General features: G+C 39.1%; 1 protein-coding gene and 1 pseudogene across 2 annotated transcripts in view; one reads left to right on the forward strand and one right to left on the reverse strand.

The window, feature by feature from the left end:
- Positions 1 to 819: 819 nt before the first annotated feature.
- The window catches only part of ALDH7A1 (aldehyde dehydrogenase 7 family member A1), a 33,490-nt gene continuing 13,564 nt past the window's right edge, over positions 820 to 20,745 (reverse strand). Inside the window, exons 8-19 of one of the 2 annotated variants that reach the window (XM_039848587.1) lie at positions 19,693 to 19,770; positions 17,937 to 18,034; positions 16,204 to 16,245; positions 14,130 to 14,224; positions 12,166 to 12,250; positions 10,969 to 11,075; positions 8,597 to 8,713; positions 7,446 to 7,543; positions 7,174 to 7,247; positions 3,977 to 4,052; positions 2,579 to 2,635; positions 820 to 1,056 (exon numbers count right to left, since the gene is read on the reverse strand). In XM_039848587.1, the coding sequence (XP_039704521.1) occupies positions 2,581 to 2,635; positions 3,977 to 4,052; positions 7,174 to 7,247; positions 7,446 to 7,543; positions 8,597 to 8,713; positions 10,969 to 11,075; positions 12,166 to 12,250; positions 14,130 to 14,224; positions 16,204 to 16,245; positions 17,937 to 18,034; positions 19,693 to 19,770 (925 nt within the window). In that variant the 3' untranslated portion in view covers positions 820 to 1,056; positions 2,579 to 2,580. Of the gene's footprint in view, positions 1,057 to 2,385; positions 2,636 to 3,976; positions 4,053 to 7,173; positions 7,248 to 7,445; positions 7,544 to 8,596; positions 8,714 to 10,968; positions 11,076 to 12,165; positions 12,251 to 14,129; positions 14,225 to 16,203; positions 16,246 to 17,936; positions 18,035 to 19,692; positions 19,771 to 20,745 lie in introns of those variants that run through there. The other variant, XM_039848586.1, reaches the window with a different exon arrangement.
- Positions 5,690 to 5,808, forward strand: LOC120591082 (uncharacterized; annotated as a pseudogene).

Below are 20,745 nucleotides of genomic sequence, written 5' to 3' on the forward strand. Positions count from 1 at the left end.
TCTACAGCAGTCAAGCAGATAAATCAAAGAAACAGGACAAACAAGTGACCAAGCCAGGTGTAAGAAAATGAAGTGTTGGGGACCACGGGAAAGGAAGTGTACATGTCTCTGTCTGGAAATACTGAAATGGAAAACATTTTAAAACATTCCCAAATAGCTTCCCCGCTGGCAATCTTGCTGAGTGAAGGCAACAGGAGAAAGGTTTGAAACTGCCATGGAAGAGACGAGCAAGACACTGACCCTTCTCGGTCCCTGCAGCATTTTCAGGGACAGAGAATGATACCAAGAGCAAAAGAGAGAGAGGACGCATAAGAGCGAAAGATGTAACAGCGCCCCAATTTCCTTTGAGAAAACTGTCTCATATCCACTGTGTAACGTCTTCATCAGGAGTGCCTGCCTCACAAAAAGGAAGCCAGAAGGACCATATCTTCTACTTCTTTCCCATGGAGGAAACACAAGAGCCAGGATCCTAGGATTGGCCGATTGGAAGCTCTCTCCAGAAACTGGAGATGTACAGCAAGATCTTAAACGTAGGGTTCACCGTAGCGGCAGAAGTGGCCTGCTAACCGCAAGTTCCTCAGGTCCACAGTGTGGGCTGAGAATTGACAGCACGGTTACACCACCAGATGCAGGCAGGGAGGGGCAGGACAGTCACAAGGGGCTCAGAATAACTAGTAATCGACAGCACAGAACTCCTAGCATCTCACAGTATGTGGTCAGTAATAACACATAAAAATACACATTTTAATTTTTGTGATTAAAAATACTAATAAGCAACTTTTATTTCTTTGGTCAATAATTAAGAACAAAGAGGGCCAGTTTAAAGACAAAATTTTTTAATAATTGTTATGACAAAAATGTTGCTAGAAATATGTAGAAAAATTCTGAATTCGTTTTAAAGAAAGCTTTCAGAATCAGTTTAACTCGATTTCTATACCTAAGATGAGAGTTGCAGTCACCCCCTCTCACCAGTATACTGGATATTATTATTCCAAATTGACCACAATGTCATGGCTTTAGCAGATACATAGGAGGATGGAGGGCCTCCTCGAATACCTAATTGGAGAGAAACTATAAATGTAATTTATAATTTCAAACAGCTCTATAAAACTAGTTATGAAAAATAGCAATCCATCCTGTCTCCAAGCCTCATGCCCCATTTGTCCCCCCCCGAAGCAATGATTCTTTCAGAATTTACCTCCCTATCTTTCTAAGCCTATGTGCTATTTTAACTTTTGTAATTTTAGGTATTATTGATTTTCCATCACAAAACATGAAGAATTGTCCACCTTTCTAACCTACTCGCAACCCTTGACTTTTTCCTACCAACACACTCTCAAAAGGTGTATCATCAGCACCTGGCTTAATATTCAAGGTTGACAACAGCACACCTCAGTGAGCACTAGTCACAGCTGGGCCACGGAATGTATTCAAATGCCTTTCCATTCCTGATAAATTTATAACTGCTTAGTTTTTTCATTTGCTTGCTTCTCTGACATAACAACCCCAAACTCCTTGCCAGTTGTGCAAATGTCTCCATACACCCTGATACATCAGGTCATCCATAAACGTTGTCTTCAAAGGCTTCTGCCCCAGACCAATCTGGCAGAAGTAGTGGAGTGGCGGCTGCAACCCGCTGGAGGAGTGCAGACTTCCAGGAAGACAGAATGCAAGAGCCAGTGTGAGCTCCACAGAGGCCCTGGGCTGAACCACTCCAAGAGCTTCCGGGTAGCTTCTCAAGAGAAGGAAGCAGACTCTCAGCAAAGAGAAAGTGGACTTAGCCCGATTCACTCTGCCACATGCTGCCACACACACTGTGGTTACATAAATTTAAGGGCAACCACGGAAGCCTAACGGCTAAAGAAACTGGCCTACCGCTGCATAGGAAATCCAGATACACTTTCTGTAGAATTCTGCACAGGCAGAGACCTCGGCAGGTGCAGCTTCTAGGGCATGAGTGATAGCTATGTCCTCCCCATAAATTTCTTCTGTGGTGACACACGCCATCATGAGTAAGAGAAGTTGTAATGGTGATGAATGCACTTCGTCATTTTAAACAGAGCAAGTCATTCCACAGGGATATTGTGCTGTGGTCCCCTATACATAAGGGAAACACTCCCTTTCAATCACACGCTTTCCAACACAGGCTAGAGGAGGGTAATGTGAATCAACACTCGCCAGAGAATTCTTTACTGGCTCAGGAGATGTTTCTGCATCTACTGAGAAGATTTCTACTCTCTTCTCTATTATGTTCTGTGTATTTCCAAATTCCTACCATGGTATGTATTATTTCTTCTAAATCATAAAATAATTATAAACTTCTAAAACATCAGTAACTATTAGTAACGTAAAAATCCATGTATTCTATCTTTTACTAAACATGACTATGTCGTGACAATTTTATTTTTAAAAAAGGAGTCTCTTGATTTAGTCAGGACCTTGGAGGCATAAGGGATTAGCTACTGTCATATTCAAAATGATGTATTTATTCAGGGCCAATCTTAATTTTCTTTGTCTTCTTCAGAAGAAAGAATGTAAAAACACCTAAAAGACTTGAAATAATGTCAATGTAAAGCACCTTTACTGAAACTTGATTCCCTGGGCCAGAGGAAGGTCCTTACTGTAGTTGATGGTGCTAGGGAGAAAAAAAAAATTAAAATAAAGATCAGTACATACATAATGTAGAATATTTTTATACCATGAAGAAAATGTAGTAGATCTGTATATATAAACAAGGTGAAATGTTCAAGTTGCAAGTTGGTGAAGAAAAATATTAGGATATGAAACAATGTTAGTATGGATCCAGTTTTATAAAAGAAAGAAAAGGGAAAGAGAAACACAAGTCTGGATACATAGCATACATGTTATTCATAATTTTCAGGGCACAAAGATATGAGGACTGTAATAATCTTTATATCTCTCAGTAACTTGGATTGAATTGACAGGAGAAATACAGACATTCCCACTTTGATAAAAACAAAATAGAAACTATAATAATTTAGAAAATAAAAGCTTCTCTATTAGTCAGTTATCTGGTAGTCATCTCATTTTTCTCCTAAGAGGAAAAGTGTTCCATTAAATGAGTTCTCAAAAGGCCATAGCTAAATGTTTTCCACTCTCATTCTCAAGCACACAAAAAAAGGAAAAGGAAGATAACTGACTTCAGAGAATGGGAATCAGGCAAAGAGTGCATGTGTTTGAGACTTAATAGGCCATGGCCAAAATCACCTCAGAAATTCCTGACAGATACAGAGTCATGGAGGCTGTAAGGAGCCTAGGATGAGAAACTCACCCAAGGTTACAGAGCTAGTGAGAAGGAGTAAATGGGAATAGGACGGGCGTCCCTGGCTCCTCACCCCGTGCTCTTTCTACAACATAACGCCACATGGGCCTGACCCCAAACTCTGTTCTTTTACACTTGAGTAAAGCTTTATCTACCTAGGGGGAGGGAAAACAGAATGCAAGTAAAAGAAAGAGCTCTTGGTCAGTACCTCCCAGAAACCAACTCCCACATCAGCTAATCCTGCTTTCAAGGGTCATGCTCACTCTTCTAAGAGCTAGTATCCCCCAGCTTCCTATTCAGGCCCCCGGTCCCCCTGCCCGCCTCCATCTCTACCTGCTTCTAAAGTCTGCAAGGGTGACAACTGCACCCAAGGACAAACCTAAAAGGACAGCTTTTCTCACTTTCTCCTGCTGGTTGACACCCGTTCCCCAAGTGTCCTGTTTCCATAATGTCTCTAGAGAGAAACCACCAACGAGATGGTTTCACAGTCGGGCATTGGGCACTAGCTGGAACTGGAAAAAAAGGGTAGGGAAATAATAATACAAAACGGACACTCTGGGAGGGGAGAGTTGGAAACATTAGAAAAATAAAATTAAATGAAACTTCATGAAGACAGAGCAGAAAGTAGAAGAGCATATGAGCACGTTGCGATGGCTTTAAGCCCAAACCTGTCTTTACAAAGCCTTTTCTTACCACGTAGATCTTCTCATGTACTGTTTCCAGGCATCACTACCAGACTCCCTGCCACCACCAGTGTGCTTTTCTCCTCCTAGAGAAATACAAAAGCAGCTCACATCTCATCTCTTAGGCAGTTACTTTCTGCATGGGCTCCTACTCGCTATCACTGAAATGACGATACTAGAAGACCAGAGCTACCTGACCAGTTCCTTTACATTTAGCCCAGAGTATCTCCTCTGCAAACAAACATGAAAAAGGAACTAAGAGGGAGAACAAAATAAAAGGAATTAAGAGGAAACAGAATTATGTCAGGAAGAAAACCTTAAAAAAACAAAAAAACAAAAACAACAACAACAAAAAAACCCTTACCATTATACCAAGGTCTTAAAAATGAAAACCTCTGGACAATGGAAATATAATCTTATTTTCTCATTTATGCTTATCTATATGTAATTTTCTACGATACACATAAACTGCTTACATAACATTTTAAATATTACATCAATATCCTTAAAGGTGTTACAAGAAGATAATGATTCCATAGAATAAGAGTCTGCCATCAAAGCACAAGAAATAAATCTTGGTGTTTTTAATAAGAGCAGAGGAGAAAAAACTTAATAGAAGTGTTACAACACTAAGGAAATCTCCCATATAAAAAAATAAAAAGACTAAAGAGATGGAAAATAGGAGAGAAAATATAACAAAATTAGGCAATTCATCGTAAGAGATAACATTCCAATAATAGCAATTCTAAAAGTTAAAATGGAGAAAATTGAAAAGAAAAAATTGCAAAGAAACATTACCAAAACAAAACAAAAACTTCCCAGGACTGAAAACTAGATATCTTAATATCGTAAGGCCAATCACTGGCTCACTGATTATCCAACAAAAATTTCTAACGAAGAACCCCATTGAGGCGTATTCCTGTGAAATCTCAGAACGTCGGCCTAAGTAATAGACTCAAAATTTTTTGAAACTGGGAAAATAAAAAGATCAGAAATCAAAGTGGATTGGGCTTTTAAACCACAACACTAGAAACCAGAAGACAAATGAGTAATAGCTTCAGAAGTCTGAGGAAAAATTATCACAAACTGTGCCGAAATGGCACAGCAGATCTGCTTTTGATGTTGCTGGTATCTGGGAACTTGGCTGTTAACAGTTCCTTCCACTGATATAAAACATTCCCTAAATGATCAAGGTGTCTCACTGGACTTAAGCTGTTTTTGTACAAACACTGTGGTTTATGTTAAACGCCTGCCTTCCTCCTGGGAGTCTGGAATTTTGATACATGCTATGCAGAGGGTGCCCACGTGACTAGCCCCCAGTAAAAGCCTTGGATACTGAGTCTCTGAAGAGCTTTCCTGGGAGACTGTTGTCACAATCCGTTGCTAGAAGAATTAAGCACATCTCGTGTGACTCCATCCAGACAAGACTCTCAGAAGCTTCTATCTGGTTTTCTCTGGACCTCACCCCAGGCAATAAAGTCATATTATATACAGGGAAAGAGAGGGGGGGTTTAAGGTTAATCTAGTATAACAGAGGATCAAGACATAGTGCCTAATTCTGTGAAAAAAGAGCAGTTAAAGCACGGCTCTTAGAAAAATGGAAGTAAATTCAAAGGTAAATTTACTTGCTTTTAGTAAGAATCTCGAAGTGGCTGCCTCTGGGAAAGAAAGAAAGAAGAAGGCAGAACTGCTTTTTCCATCATAAGACTTTTTTAAAACTTTAGTCTACGGCCATGCCACCCTGAACAAGCCCGATCTCGTCTGATCTCGGAAGCTAAGCAAGGTCGGGCCTGGTTAGTACTTAGATGGGAGACCACCTCGGAAGACCAGGCGCTGCAAGCGTAAAAAATAAAATAAGAAATAAGAGATTGTAAGTTGACGAGGTCCTTGCAATCTGTGAGGTCAACCAAGGGTTGCCTCACCTATAAAAAAATAAAATAAAATAAAACTTTAAAAATCAATTGTGGGGGCTGAAATGAAGAGTCAATTGTACAAAGAAAGCATAGGCTGGACACGGGGATTAAAAGCCTACATAAGGAGCAGACAAACGCATGTGGCCACTAAATAGTGGGGGGGCAGGGGTGAAGGGCTGAACTGAAAGCAGGAATCTTTTATCAAAATCTGCACACTGAATAGTAATTGTAGTGTTTGGTCTAAAATATATAAAAGAATGCCTCTAATTATTTAAACTTCTGCAGGTATTAATGCATATTTGTTTTGCTTCTATATATATTTTAAAAACCAAGGCAATCTTTTACTATACTTTGGATAATTTTTTAAAAGAAATACTAACTTATCAAAACTTAATATGATTGTTAGGGAGAGTTTTCTTTTTAAGTTTAAGCACTCAGCGCTCAAACCATATCAAAAGAGAAACAGGGTTCAGTGAAAAGAAACAACTTATTATTTTATCTAAGATAAAAGATAACGTTTAACATTTCCTATGCCCACTTTGCAAATAAAAACCAGAATTTTTCGCATGAAATCTTCTGGCCTTAAAGCAGGGGTTCTTAATCTTTTTTGGCTCTTAGACCCTCTCCCTGGAAAACAGTAGATACCATCATTTCAGGGGTTCACACGTCTCAGGCTGAGGGCCCTGCACTAATGTGATGCTACATCCAAGAATAAAATAGAGGACCTTGAACAATAACTCTGTATATGAAACATAAGCTTTCTCAAGCATGTCGGACCAGATAAGACTATTATTTCAGTTTCTTGGTCAAACTTTTCTAAAATCTACTACTGCTTTTCCTTTGCTGCCTGTTACAGACTCAATTGTGCCCTGGTTACCTTCCCCCATCTTCCCCACTGATATGTTTAGACTCTAACCTCCAGTACCTCAGAATGTAGCTCTATTTAAGGATAAGGTCTTTACATAGGTAATTAAGATTAAACAAGGTGATAAGGGTAAGGTCCTAAGCCAATAGGACTGGTGTCCTTATAAGAGGAAGAGACACCAGGGATGTGCATACAGAAAAAAAGGCCACATGAGGACACAGTAGGAAGGTGGCCATCTACAAGCCAGAAAGAGAGGCCTCGGGAGAAACCAAATCTGCCAACAACTTGATCTTGGATTTCCCAGCTTCCAGAACTGCAAGAAAATTAATTTCTGTTGTTTAAGCCATCCAGTCTGTGGTATTTTGCTATGGCAGCCCTCGTAGTGTAATATGCTGCCCAACGTGGAAAAGGAGAAACGATTCTACATACCGAAAGCACCTCCGATCTCAGCCCCACTTGTTGGAATATTGACGTTTACAATGCCACAGTCTGATCCTTTTGGTCTGTGTGTAAAACGGAAGCCATTTTGAGAGCAATGCACAGGAAAGTAAAAAACAAAAACAAATAAATAAAAACCCAATCAAAACCTCTAAGACTCTCAATGCCAAAAAATGGATTGACTGTGATGGTGTCGTATTCTTTTTTAAAAGTCCACCACACAGACTTACGTAAGTTTTCAAAAATACCCAATGTTATTATACCCAAGCCAGCGGAAGATTCTGCCCAAATCCTTGGTAAAGATGCTACTTGAAAGTCCCTGTTTTACTTCGTTGTTCCATGCAAAGACCTCATCTTCATTCTAAAAGGACGAACATTGGAAACTGTTAGATGACAAAGTGTTCAGGTCAAAGTTTACTGATGTTAAACCCATTTTGTGAGATGTGCAAGTATAATTTTAGTGCAAAAAAGGAAACTAAAGAGTAAACATCTGACTAAATCTGTTTCTCCTAGTGTTTTGGGGAGTTTTCTCCCTAATTGTACTTTGAGAATGATCAGTATATTCTTCCATTCAATCTACTACATATAATAGTTAATATTATTGAACTCTTAATACATGCACCACACTGACCTAAGCACTTAGCAAACATTTAGTTATTTAATCCCCACCCTGTGACACAGGTTTTCTACTACCCCAATTTACGAATTAGGCACTGGAGGCCCAGAAGCTAAATAATTTGCTCAAAAGTTCATAGTCACACATATACACACTACAAAACATGAAATTATACTGTCTAGTTACCATATATGAAACAACAATAGACGATTTAAAGCAAGATTCTTAAAATGCAATTATGTAATAGCAACAAGGTGCAATTCTCACTCTTCGACTGTTAATCATAGCGCATTCAAACCCTGACTTGACCTCTAAATCTTGTCTGGCGAGGCAAGGACCTGCCTCATGCTGGGGAAGGAGACCTAGTGATCCTCATCTGCTAAAACTTCCACAGCCCATAATTGCAGATCTTTGGGTTGCCCTATATCCTTCTCAATTTGTCTGCTCACACTTAGCTCTTGAACTATGAAACTACGTAGTCCTTCTGTGTAGAAGCCGATTTTAGGCCCATGTAGCACAGAATCAGGTGACATAGGAGATGAAGGCCACCGTCTTCATGAAGTGCAATGCTGGTTCTCTGCTCATCTCGGGTTCCCTGGTAGTTGGCTTGACATGCTCTACATTTTAAGGTGTTCCTCCCATCATATTTTATCCTTAACTTTCAAATTGCTACTAATCGGAGTGACTTTCTAAACCCTCTAAAAGCAAATCGAGTGAAATTTCACATGCCTTCATTTTCCCCTAGTCTTCTTATTGTGTCATTAAACTAGAGAAAAGAGAGACGGAATCCATCTTTACCTTGAATTTAAAGACATAAAGGATCGGAGCAAAAGTCTCTGTGTGTGCAATGGATGCGTCATGGGCAAGACCTGTCACGATTGTTGGTTCTACATAATTTCCAGGGCGATCCATAACCTTCAGCAGAGAAATAAAATAAAAAGAACAGAGGCATTTTATTTTGTAGTACTTGGGGTCAGAGGGCACAATCTTTGCCTATACTCATGAGAAAAAGTAAACACCATTTATAGGTGAATTATTTCTCCAAGATAACTCCCCAACATGAATAAAACTTTTCTATGCCACCTATTGGCTCTACCTTGGTCAGAGAAAAATAGAAAAAAAAAGGGGGGGTCAAGAATGGAGAGCTGTGCCATGTGGCACAACCAAGTTATGTTGAAAAGATACTGTTTCAAGTAATTATTTTAAATTTATATAACTAAGATATGTAATCTATACCCACTGTGTTATAGACTGTATGTGTTCCCCACTCCCTCCAAATTCATATGTTGAAGCCTTAACCCCCCAGTATAACTGAATTTGAAGATAAAGCCTTTAAGGAGATACTTAAAGTTAAATGAGGTCACATGAGTGGGGTCCTAATCCGTCAGAACTGATGTCCTCATAAGGAGATGAATGGATAAGAAAACAAGACCCCTACATATATGCTGCCTACAAGAGATTCATTTCAGATTAAAAGACACACACAGACTAAAAGGAAGGGGATGGAAAAAGATATTGCCTGGAGGGACCTAGAGAGTATTGCGTTGAATAAAATGGGTCGGATAAAGACAAATATCACGATTTCACATACATGTGGAATCTAAAGAACAAAATCGAAAACAACAAAAGTGAAAATAAACTCATAGATACAGAATATGAGGGATACTAGATGGGAAGAGTGTTGGGGGGACAAAAAAAAAGGCAAAGGGATTAAGAGGTACAAAAGGATAGTTGCAGAATAGACATGGAGATGTAGAGTGCAGCATAGGGGAGATGGTTAAAAATGTAATAAATATGCAAGGGGGAAGAGGAGGACTAGATTTAGTGGGGCGATCACTGTGCAAGTTATGTGGATCTCTGATCACTATGCTACACACCTGAAACTGGTATATTATTGTATGCCAACTATACTTGAAAAGAATCTCATCAAATTGTACAATGTAAATACGAGTAACTAATCATCTATTATATTCCAATAAAGATGGGAAAAAAAAGAAGAAGAGACACTGGAGACCTTTTTTCCACACATGGAAGAAAGGCCATGTGAAGACACTTCATGGCCAGACTAGAGGCCTCGCTAGAAACCAACCCAGCCAGCACCTTGATTTTAGACTACCAGCTTCCAGAACAGTGAGAAAAATAAATTTCTGTTGTTTCAGCCCCCCAGACTGTGATATTTTGTTAGGGCAGCCCTGGCAAACTAATGCACATTGTACGAAAATCAAAAGCTCCACAAGGGTACACTGTGGACACTCTCTTAACCAACCGCCACATAAGCAAATTATTAGTTCATGTCCACTAACAACGCTTTTCCTTCTATGAAATATTCTCACGCCCACAGCGAGCTGCTACATGGTGGTCAGCTCTCCAATGCGTTTGCGTAATTCTGCCCTCACCCTCTGAGCTGTACGTTTACCAAGAGTCAGCTGTACTTACTCCCATTCCTGAGCATGGCAGCTGTATCTGTTATTGTAATGCTAGACTACATTACTTACTTCAGTATTACACAAAGGGAAAAAAGAGCTATTTCTATAAAGATTGAGTGCTTCAGAAAAAAAACTCAACGTAAGTAACAAAAAATACACAAATATCCACTTACACGACAGTCTAATGAGATGTGGGTATGTATGTCCATGGTAGGACAACTAGGGAGGAGAGGTCTTCTGTCAGCTTTGCAAGACTCATAATAAGTTATTGCTACAGCTCATGCAAGGACGAACACAAATTCCTACCACACATGAAGAAAATGCTTTGACTCTACATCTAAAGAATCAAACAAATATAGTTACCTGTGTTAAATTGTTTTTAGTGTGTATTTTTCTTTTGATTCCTTGTCTTAATTGACCTTTTAAAATAATCATTAAATACAAATTCTAATTACTCTGAATACAAAGTCTTCTACTATATCATGAGAAGGAGGTCTCCCTTCCATACAAATTCCTGGAGCCTCAATTCAAAAGTAACCATGGCTCTGAGATTCTTGTGTGCCCTTCCAGAAATTTTCCATGCAGTTTATGTTGTCATTCTTTAAAACGTGTATTTCTCTTTTACAAAAGAGAGAAGAAAGATGGCAGTTGGGGACCCTTCACCAATTTGTCCAGAGCCCTGCTTGTGCCTCAGAGAAAGGAGGTAAAAAAATCTGTCACTACTGAGCTCAGAGTTGTCATTACCTTGCCACCATAGACCACTGTGCCACCTTCCTTCTTTGCTGCCTCCACTGCTCCAAGAAACATGTTCACTGCCTGTTTGGTGTGGAGTGGTCCATAGAGAACATTAGCTGGAGAGAAAACGGAATGGGGTCATTATCCTAACAGCTGTCCGAATGAACACACCAATCCCTTCATATAGCCTCACAGTTTAGAGCAACAGTCTTTTCCTGTAAAGGGCCAGACAGGAAATATTTAAAGCTTTGCAAGACCTATGTGGTCTCTGCCACAACTACTCAATTTGGCCACTGTACTGTGAAAGCAGCCACAGGAAACGAGTGGGTGGGGCTGTATCCTGATAAACTTTCTTTACAGAAACGGGTGGCGGGCCAAATCTTTTGTCAACCCTTGGTTCAGAGGACTGGCGATCGATTCATCAGAGCACTGCATTAAAAATACAGGACCTGTTTATTCACGACAGTGTGATCACTCTCTAAGAACTCCGCAGGCTCAGCAGGTGGTGTGCGATTTAAAGGGGAGAGACTGATGCTGCCCTGTGTGTGGCTGCTGGAAAGCAGAGCTTTAAAGGTGATCCTGGGTTCAAGGGAAGAAGGACGACTTAGACAGGCCTCAGGGAGGAGGTGGCATTGTGGCAGGAGGCCAGTCGTGGGAAGAGCTGCATGAAGAACATTTCCAGCAGAGAGCAAGACAGAGCCTGGAACCCCTGGCGCACGGGGGCAAATGGTACACAGGGGTCAGAAGGTGGGCAAGGGAGGTGGCAGAGGCGAGATCAACAAAGACTGTGAGTCTACTAAAGAGAAAGTCAGAAGGAATCTCGGTTTTAGTCAAAGAGCAATGAGAAGTCACTGGAGTTTTTTAAGCAAGAATTTATCTAATCTAATCATATTTTTAAAAGTCACTCTGGTTACTGGGGAAGGCAGAAGTAGAAGCAGCCTTCCATGAGACAAGATGGTGGTGGCTGAGGCAAGGGTAATAGTAGTGAAGAGAAAAGCTCGTCAAACTCACCCCATCTGAACACATTCTCCTAGGCTTACCCCCCAGATCCCATCGAGCACTCAGGAGCAGACGTGTCACCCTAAATGCCCTATGACCTGCTTCATATGCCCTTAGGCCTCTCAGGAAAGGGTAGGGGGAAGACCAGAAACACTTGTAGCACCAGCTGTCAAAAAAGAACACCTTTGAAATCAACCAGATACTCACAGTCCCATGGGTTCCCGACCTGGATCTGTGCATAGGCCTTTTTAAGTCTATTTACAACTTCATCATGTACACTTTCATGTAAAAACTAAGCAAAGAAAGAAACAGGCATGGGAATAGTCAAATAAATGTACATATTTGTTGACAATGTACAATTTTTTTAATAGTACTGATTTATAGTTCTTAGTTTTTGAAACACTGTGATCTCTGAAAACATGCAAATAGAAGTATATGTTTATTTTTGTAATTACAGAATTTCTAATTCTAATATTAACTACATGAAGAAAATAATTTCCTCTAGGTGGATGTTAGAATAAAATCAAAAGCCACGTCTTTATCAGGTCTCTAAGGACCTGTATGGCTAAGGTTAAGAAAACAATTATGACTGTTTCTTTTCTAGAGCATTCGACATCTTAAGTAGCAGGGGACCTCAAATATACCTGGCTCCACACTACAACTATAGGAATCATGGTGAACAGACTTGGTCAGTCTGTCTCTACTGGATAACCATATGCTGTCAGTCTCAGGCCGAGATCTCCAGAGTGAGGCTTTGAGGTGAGGACATGCCTCAGGCTCACTCTAGGTAGGATGTGAGTTCCACGCTCTCTTCTCAGTGGTGATGATAACCTTGTCAAGCCGTCCACTCTCTGAGTTGGTCTCCATGTGGCAAATGCACTGGCCTTATGAGAACCAGTCATGGAGAGGACTAGTCACGCAATGGATTTTTCTACATATCACTTAACTGTCCCTACGAAAATCAATCTGGGCAAAGACTAATAATATCCTCTAATTTTTAACACTAAATATAAAGCATGGCTATGTATATTTGCTCTAAGACACACACAAAAAAATAAAAATCGGCTGAATAGAGAAATGCTTCTTTTATGTCATTTGCCCTTTTAGCATGTAATTAAGATTATAATCTTTTAAAGTACCCATTTTCTTCTTAGCATTAATATAATAAATGTTTAAGATGAACAAATTTAATAAATTGTAATTACTTTGTGAAAATCATATCTTAGGTATTTTTTGAAAGCTTCAACTGTAATTGTAATAATATAAAAACAAAGGAAAGATATTCGTTTGTTGTAAAAATACAGGAAAAAATAAATATAAAATGTTATGGGAAAAGTAAAGACTTGATATCCACATACCCTTTACCTTATTCTAATTTAGATTACGTCAGCCTTATAAAGAATTTATTTATACTCATTCTGGGTGAGAGTAAAAACCTAAATCCAATTCCTCTGTAATTTAATAATAAACTGTTTTTTATTTTAATCACAGGAGGAAAACTCAATATCAATAACTTAAAAATGGCAAATGTAGCCAAATTTTGTACCTAATCAAAACTTGTTTGGTTGTAATACAGTTTTTCAGTACTACGAGGGTCATGAAAATCAAGGTTGTATCTGAAACAAAACTGAAATCCAGCTAAATGACATCTTATAAGTACTTAATATTAACATGTCTTATTTATTTCACACATAGAGTCATCTGTTTTTCAATAAACCATGTCACATTAAGTCAAATCTGAGACTTAACTTAGAGGCCAAAAATTAAAGTATTTAAAATGTTTTTATAAAAAAGCCAAGGCTGTATATCTTTCAGATAATAATTTTAGAATATTCGAAATTTTAACTTGTTTTATTCTCTAAGTGACATTGGACTTTGTTTAGATTGCTTTTGGTATGAGACTGAAAATGGTCAAATCTACCAGTCCAAGTCCAATTGATTAGTGTGAGACCATGTTTAGCTTAGGCTGGAGGGTAAGGCCGAGTCCCTGGTTGATGGTCAACATCGGCCACGAGCAGACAAGCGAGCGTACGACCCCCTATCTGCCAACCACATCTAGGAATTACACGTTTCCAGCAGCACTTCTATGACACCTCCCTAACAGTACCATTTGTTGAAATGTATGGTTTGAAGAGCAGGACAACCTCGCGTGCCTGTACAGACACACTCACCAGGCGCCTCGCAGTGGTACACCTCTGGCCAGCTGTCCCCACGGCAGCAAAGAGAGCTGATGGAACAACCAAGCTGAGGTCCGCATCCTCAAAAGCTTAGAGAAGCACAAACACGCATCCATCAGTGTTGCAAAGTAGGTAGACAAGGTACTTGCTAGGTGGTATAAAATAATGCCTTTATAAGGTTCGGTAAGAGAGTATCAGAACTAGCCCTGTAAAATAAGCATGTTCACATTACACAAGCCACTTTTCCTCCAGAGAAGATCACATGAGAATAGAGCAATGAGCTCTATGATGTTCATCCATATAAGTACAGATGTAAATTGAGGATCTCCCTCCTCTGACCTCTTCATCTTTCATCTCTTGAAGTTTCTGATACCAAGCCTCCTCTGTACCCTCATTATGGTCTCTCCTCTGAGACCACCATCTTTGTCAGCCTTACCTGCCTCCAGTTTCAACCATGGCCTATTTTGATGTCAGCTGCCTCGGGCCCACAGATAGAATAATGGGCCCCTGCTGATCATCACCGCCCTGAAATTGAGCTCTCTAACACCATCTACACCCTCACCTGCATCAGTCCATTCCCTTAAACACCGCTTGTTGCTGCTCACCAGAAGCTTTTCCAATTCTCTAAAATGATTCAAGTGCTTCACTCCTGCATCAGTTGACCTCACCCGCTTCATGGAAAATCTCAAAGTGATCACACACAGAGGGCCTTTCCTGCTTCCTCTGCTCCTCTGAAGAGATCAATGCAAAATCATTCAATTTCCTCTCTAGTTTTGTTTATTCCTTTCTCCTCCTCTTCTGCCCTCAGAAGAAAAAATAAGCATGGTCTTTACAAGGTTAACCCTTCTCTTTATATTATTTGTAACTCCTTCCTCCTTATTCCTTCCAGAAACTTACAGACATAATTCTCTCTTAAGTATTCAATTTTCCCCTGTCCAATCTAACAGCATTCTCAGACTACCATGATGGTTAAGGTAGTTTGTGCAACCAAACAGACAAGTGTTCTTGTCCATTTCCATCACTTTTTAGTGGTGTTATTTTACCTTTTTTAAGCCTCGGTTTCCTCATCTGTAAAATGGATAATAACATCTGCGGTGCTAACAGGTGATAGTAAGGAGGTAGAGAAAGACCTGTGCTTTGGGGTCTGACTGCCAGGATACAAATGCTGGTTCTGTCACTTGCTAGCCTGTCACTTCAGGCACATTATCACTTAAGCCTCAGAGTGTAACCTTCAAACGAGATTAACAATGATATCCACCTCAGAGGATCTTGTGGGCATTAAATGAAACACTGCATGTGAAATAGCTGAGCACAGTACTGGCAAATACCCGGTGCCCACTATAAGTGCTATCTATATTTTTAAATGAACCTTCTCTTTAACTAGATTAGAAGTTCATCTAGAACAAACCCTTCATCATATACTTTTTAAACTTCTGGTGTACACCATAAATATATAGGCTTTTAAATGTGATGATGATAATATACAAATTACTAAGATTTGCTTTTTACCACAAAATCCATGTTTTTATTACTGATGTTCATTATATTATCCAGTTACACTGGTAGACTATTTCCTTTTGTGCCAAATAATTGAAAAAGAGAATTAGGTAATCTCTAAGTTTATCTAGGTAAGTGATTAAAATGCCTTAAGGAAGTGTTCCTTCTCAGTATAAAAGCACTAAACATTCCACTGAAGACAAACTAATGTTTTTGAAATCTAATGCAATCAGCGAGTCACTTAAGAGTTACTTACTTACTCTAGAGACAGACATGGCCAGTTTTCAGAAAATAGGAAAAGGAAAAACAAGAAAGAATATCACATTAGGAAGCCTCATACACAGGTTCCAAGCCCATGTTACATTTTCCAAACACGAACACCTTTCCTTCCTAGTTATCTGTCTTCAAACCACTATGTCCTGTCTCATAAGTAAAACTCCTAAACATGGAAATTAGGCCTTAAGCACACACAACGTAGAATGGGTGAGTTCCTAAACAAGTTTATATGTTCAGGACAGCCACTGAAGATATTCTGAACAGAAAACCAAACAAAAACAAAAGGCAGCCTTACCAATAATGGCATTGTTTCCTCCAAGTTCTAACAAACTTCTCCCTTTAAAAACACACAAACACAAAGTAGTGCCTCTTTTAGTACTTAATGCATACTGCTAGATGGTCTCAAATCATAGCCTATCCAAAGTATGCTTTTTTTTTCTGATTAAAACACACTTAAAGTGTTTTAGCATTACAATGTCAAATTTCCTGATTTTAATAATTATACCATGGTTACATGACAAAATGTATTTGTTCTTAGGAAATACACTGAAATATTTAGTGATAAAGTAACACAATACCTTTGACTTTCTCCAAATGGTTCAAAAATAATATGCGACCACAATATGTGTGTGTTATGTTGCTGGAGAGAGAGAAAATGATAAAGCCAATGGACAAAATAAGCAACTGGTGAATTTGGTTAAAGGGTATGGTGTCCTGGAATTACCTGTGTGTTTTCTAACTTTTCTGTAAGTTTGAAATTATGCCCCCCAAAACCCAAAGAGTTACTATAAAATGGTATGGCCACTATGGAAAAGTGTATGGCCATTTCCCAAGAAATTAAACACAGAAATACCATACGATCAATCTAGCAATTCCGCTTCTGGGTAGATAACCAAAAGAAGTAACAGCAGGGACTTGAATCAATATTTGCACATCCATGTTCATAGCAGCATCTTTCACGACAGCTAAATAGTGGAAGCAACCCAAGTGTCCACGAAGGGATGAATGGGCACACAAAATGAGGTATATGCATAAAATGAAAAATTATTCAACCTTGAAAAGGATAGAAATTCTGACACACACTACAACATGGATGTACCTTGAAGACATTACATTAGTGAAATAAGCCAGTCACCAAAAAAACAAATATTGCATCTGTTCTAGTTATAGGAGGTTCCTGGAGTAGTAGTATCTGTAGACAGAAAGTAGAATAGTGGTTGCCAAGGGCTAGGGGAAGGCAGAAATGGGGAATTCGTTTTTAACGAGTACAGAGATTCAGTTGGGAAGCCAAAAACTGGTTCTGGAGATGGATGATGGTGTTGGTTGCACGACGATGTACATATACTTAATGCCATCGAAGGCACACTTAAAAATGGTTAAAATGGTAAATTTTATGTTATATATATTTTACCATTACACTCATTGTAGAAAATTATTTTTTTTAAAGAGCAAAAAGCATCAAACAGGCAAAAAGGTATGGTCCATAGCTGACCATGAAATCTCTCTTTATAATTTAGTAGAGTGCCTTCCAGTCTTTTTCCTGTGCATTTATATTTAGTTGAGATCATATTAGCTAATTCATTTTGCTTTTTTTCTGATTAAAATCTTATACTTTACCCCTAAATATTAGGAGCTGTTTAAAAAATATCACTGCACAGTATTCCATCATGATGATGTACCAAATTTTATTTAGCTACTTCTCTAGTGTTGAATATATTGATTGTTGATTAACTATCGCTTATCTACTCGGGTCAGGGCCAAAGGGTATGACTATTATGGCCGCTATATATACTAACAACTCCTAAAGTTATTTAGAGAGAAAATGACATCCTTTTCCAAATTATGCTATTTATATTTGTGATCTCCCTACTATTAACCCTCTAGTAACTATACTTTTTCTCATTTACTTGTACTTTTAAATAAACATGGATAATGTCTCCATGAAAAGAATCAGGAAAAAAACCCAACTTTCAGATTTCACATTATACCCAAGGAAACTAAAATCCTCATGAGAAAGCCAACACTTACCAAATCTCTCCTGCACCATAAGGGCCACCTGTTTTCCCACCTGAGTGCTCCCAGTAAAGGACAGCAGGTTCACCCGTTCATCTTTGGCCATTGCTGTGCTGCAGGGGGACAGACATGGTCACCAAAGCACAGAAACCCAGCTATGACAGCACGAATGGTACCCAGACATAAAACCCTGGCATGGGCCCTTGGAAAGGCAGTCAGTCAAAGATACGAGAAAGTCTTTCCCAAGGAATCAAGGAAAGTCCGCATGAAAATGAACTAGATTTTCACAAGTAGAACCACACAGCAGAATAGGCTAACATGTTCTGTGAGATCTCCATCAACTTAAATCACCTCAAAGACATCATTAGTTAAGGAAGAAAGTCCTTCCTATACTGAGTAGGTGACTGACAATACAATCTTTGCATTGCCTTGATGAGCATCCCAGTTATTTTGCAGGCTCTTCAACTACTAATTTCTCTAAGAATTAAAAATCTAAAGACTACAGGGAAACATCCTAAGTATTCCACATGGAAACTAACTTATAAAGGCTGTGCTAGAATTTCCAGTAGCTTCTAGGTAGAGCAGACTAGACATTATTGACTGGAACTTCTTTGTTCATAGTTCAGTGCTTCAAAGGGCTTGGTGTGGGCCAAGTAGGACTGCCACGGCAACAGTCTAATGTAGGGCAGGAATAGCTTGATGAATCCGCCCATGTAGGCCTCCCCAGCTTCAGCTCAGCAAACATGAGCACTGATACCCAAAGCAGCTGTTCCTTAATGCACACCTGTACACTAATTCAACTACCTGAACCACTCCAATGCTGGGACTGGAAGAACAGAGTTGGTCGAAGGATAGAATACTCATGTTTTAAATGACATTTAACTAATACTTCACTATGCACACTATACGTGGGAGACTAACATTTTAACCATACCTGTATGGGTTATAAGACTTGATCCTTATGAAACCTCACCTAATCAACGTCTAAGCCGGTAACAACCTTTCATCACAGTTCAGAGCAATTATAAAGTCAGTTCCAGCTTAAAAAGAGGCTGTGACATTATGCTAAGTGAAAGAAGTCAAACATAAAAGGCCACATGTAGTATGATTCCATTTCTATGAAATGTCCCAAACAGGCAAATTCATAGAGACAGAAAGTAGATTACTGGTTGCTAGGGGAAGGAGGGATGGGAAGTAACTGCTAATAGTTAGGAGGTTCCTTTTGGTACCACTCTCCTCCGCGCAAATGTTCTGGAATAAGATAATTGTGATGGTTGTATAACATTGTGAATATTCTAAAAACCACTAACTTGTACATTTTTAAAGATAGAATGTTATGGTATGTGAATTATATGACGGTTTTTAAAAAACAATAAATTTAAATAAAGAGACTATATCCCTAGGGTTTTCTTTTTTGGTCACCCAGACAATAAGTGAGGTTGTAGGTTCTGATGAGACACCAGATTACTACTCCACGGCTTTGCTTTGTAAGTAAGCATCTTTATAAATGCAGTGTCAGGAAGCCATGGACTGCCCACCATTACAGCAGTTAGTATATAAACACCTTACAATAGTAGCTCTGGACAATTAAAAAGTCGATTCTTACTCATCCTCCAGCAGAGGCTATGTGTTAATAAAGGCAGAGCCCAGTGGGGTCCATAATAATGATGATTCCAAAAAACCATTCTCACTTCAGCTGTACTGGGTTTAGTTATTCTGGGAGATGATTCTACGGGATCAACGGAAAGATGCTCTCCACCTACTGACCTACCCAATATCTGCTCCACCACAAGTCAAGGAACAAATAGCACCAGGCAGCTTGTTGTCCTCCAGAACCTTGGCTATTATCCTAGAAAATAAAAGGCAATTACTACTAAGTAGAGGAGCAATTTAATTTCTTAGGATTTTTTTAAAAACTAAGACTTTTTTTAAAAACCTGACTTTCCTTTTTCAATTCTCTCTCCCACTCCTCAAACATCTAGGCCTGGGGTTCTCCTCACGTAATAGAGATGAGGTTTTCAAACCCTTAAAAGCAGAACTTTTTTCCCCTAAAAGAATCTTAAAAATAATTAAAAAAAAAAAAAGCATGCCAAATAAATAAAAGACACAAAGCATTGGTCAGGTAGTTCAAGTGATCCCTTGTTTTCAAGTATTTTCTGCCAAACGATGAACATATCTGATTTCAAGATGGTAGACTGATCATAGGGCATTTTTTGTTTTTTTGGTCTCTCACTACAAATTCATTAAAATGATGGTAAAGAAATAAAAAAAGGAATAAGGAATAAAACCTAGAAAGGGAAAAATGAAAGGGTGTTCCCATCAGCAAATCAGAGGTTTCAATACATCTCTGCAAAGCAGAGGCAGCCAGAGAAGTGGTACAGGATGAAAAGAGAAAAAGGACCCCAAAACCTAGAACAGGTGCTGAGGAGATACAGCAGAAGGAGCTGGACCTGCCCGCAAAGCCCTGCAGAAGTTCAGGCGCACACCAAGCCTTTCAGTCAGGAGAATTCGGCACCTTTCAAGCTAAAGGACTGTGGACAAGCCAGTTTTTTCTTAATTAGTCTCCTACAACTTATGCTGTTAGAGCCAAAATAATAAATGCAGTTCAATGCTAGTTAAATCTGATTTTGAGTTATAAAAAATGGCTCCAGTTTCTCAGAAACAGGGTCTTTCCTTTCATTCTGAGCTTCCTGAGGAGCACACGCCTAAAGAAAATAAAGGTCTCTCTTTGATCAATGATCCCAACTTGCTGGATACTTTCTAACTTGTTTAAATTTCAAAAAGATCCGAATCCTACACTCACATAAAAGAGACACCATTGCCA

Source organism: Pteropus medius, unplaced genomic scaffold, assembly GCF_902729225.1.
Source record: "Pteropus medius unplaced genomic scaffold, Ma_sr-lr_union100, whole genome shotgun sequence".
Taxonomy (NCBI): Eukaryota; Metazoa; Chordata; class Mammalia; order Chiroptera; family Pteropodidae; genus Pteropus; species Pteropus medius.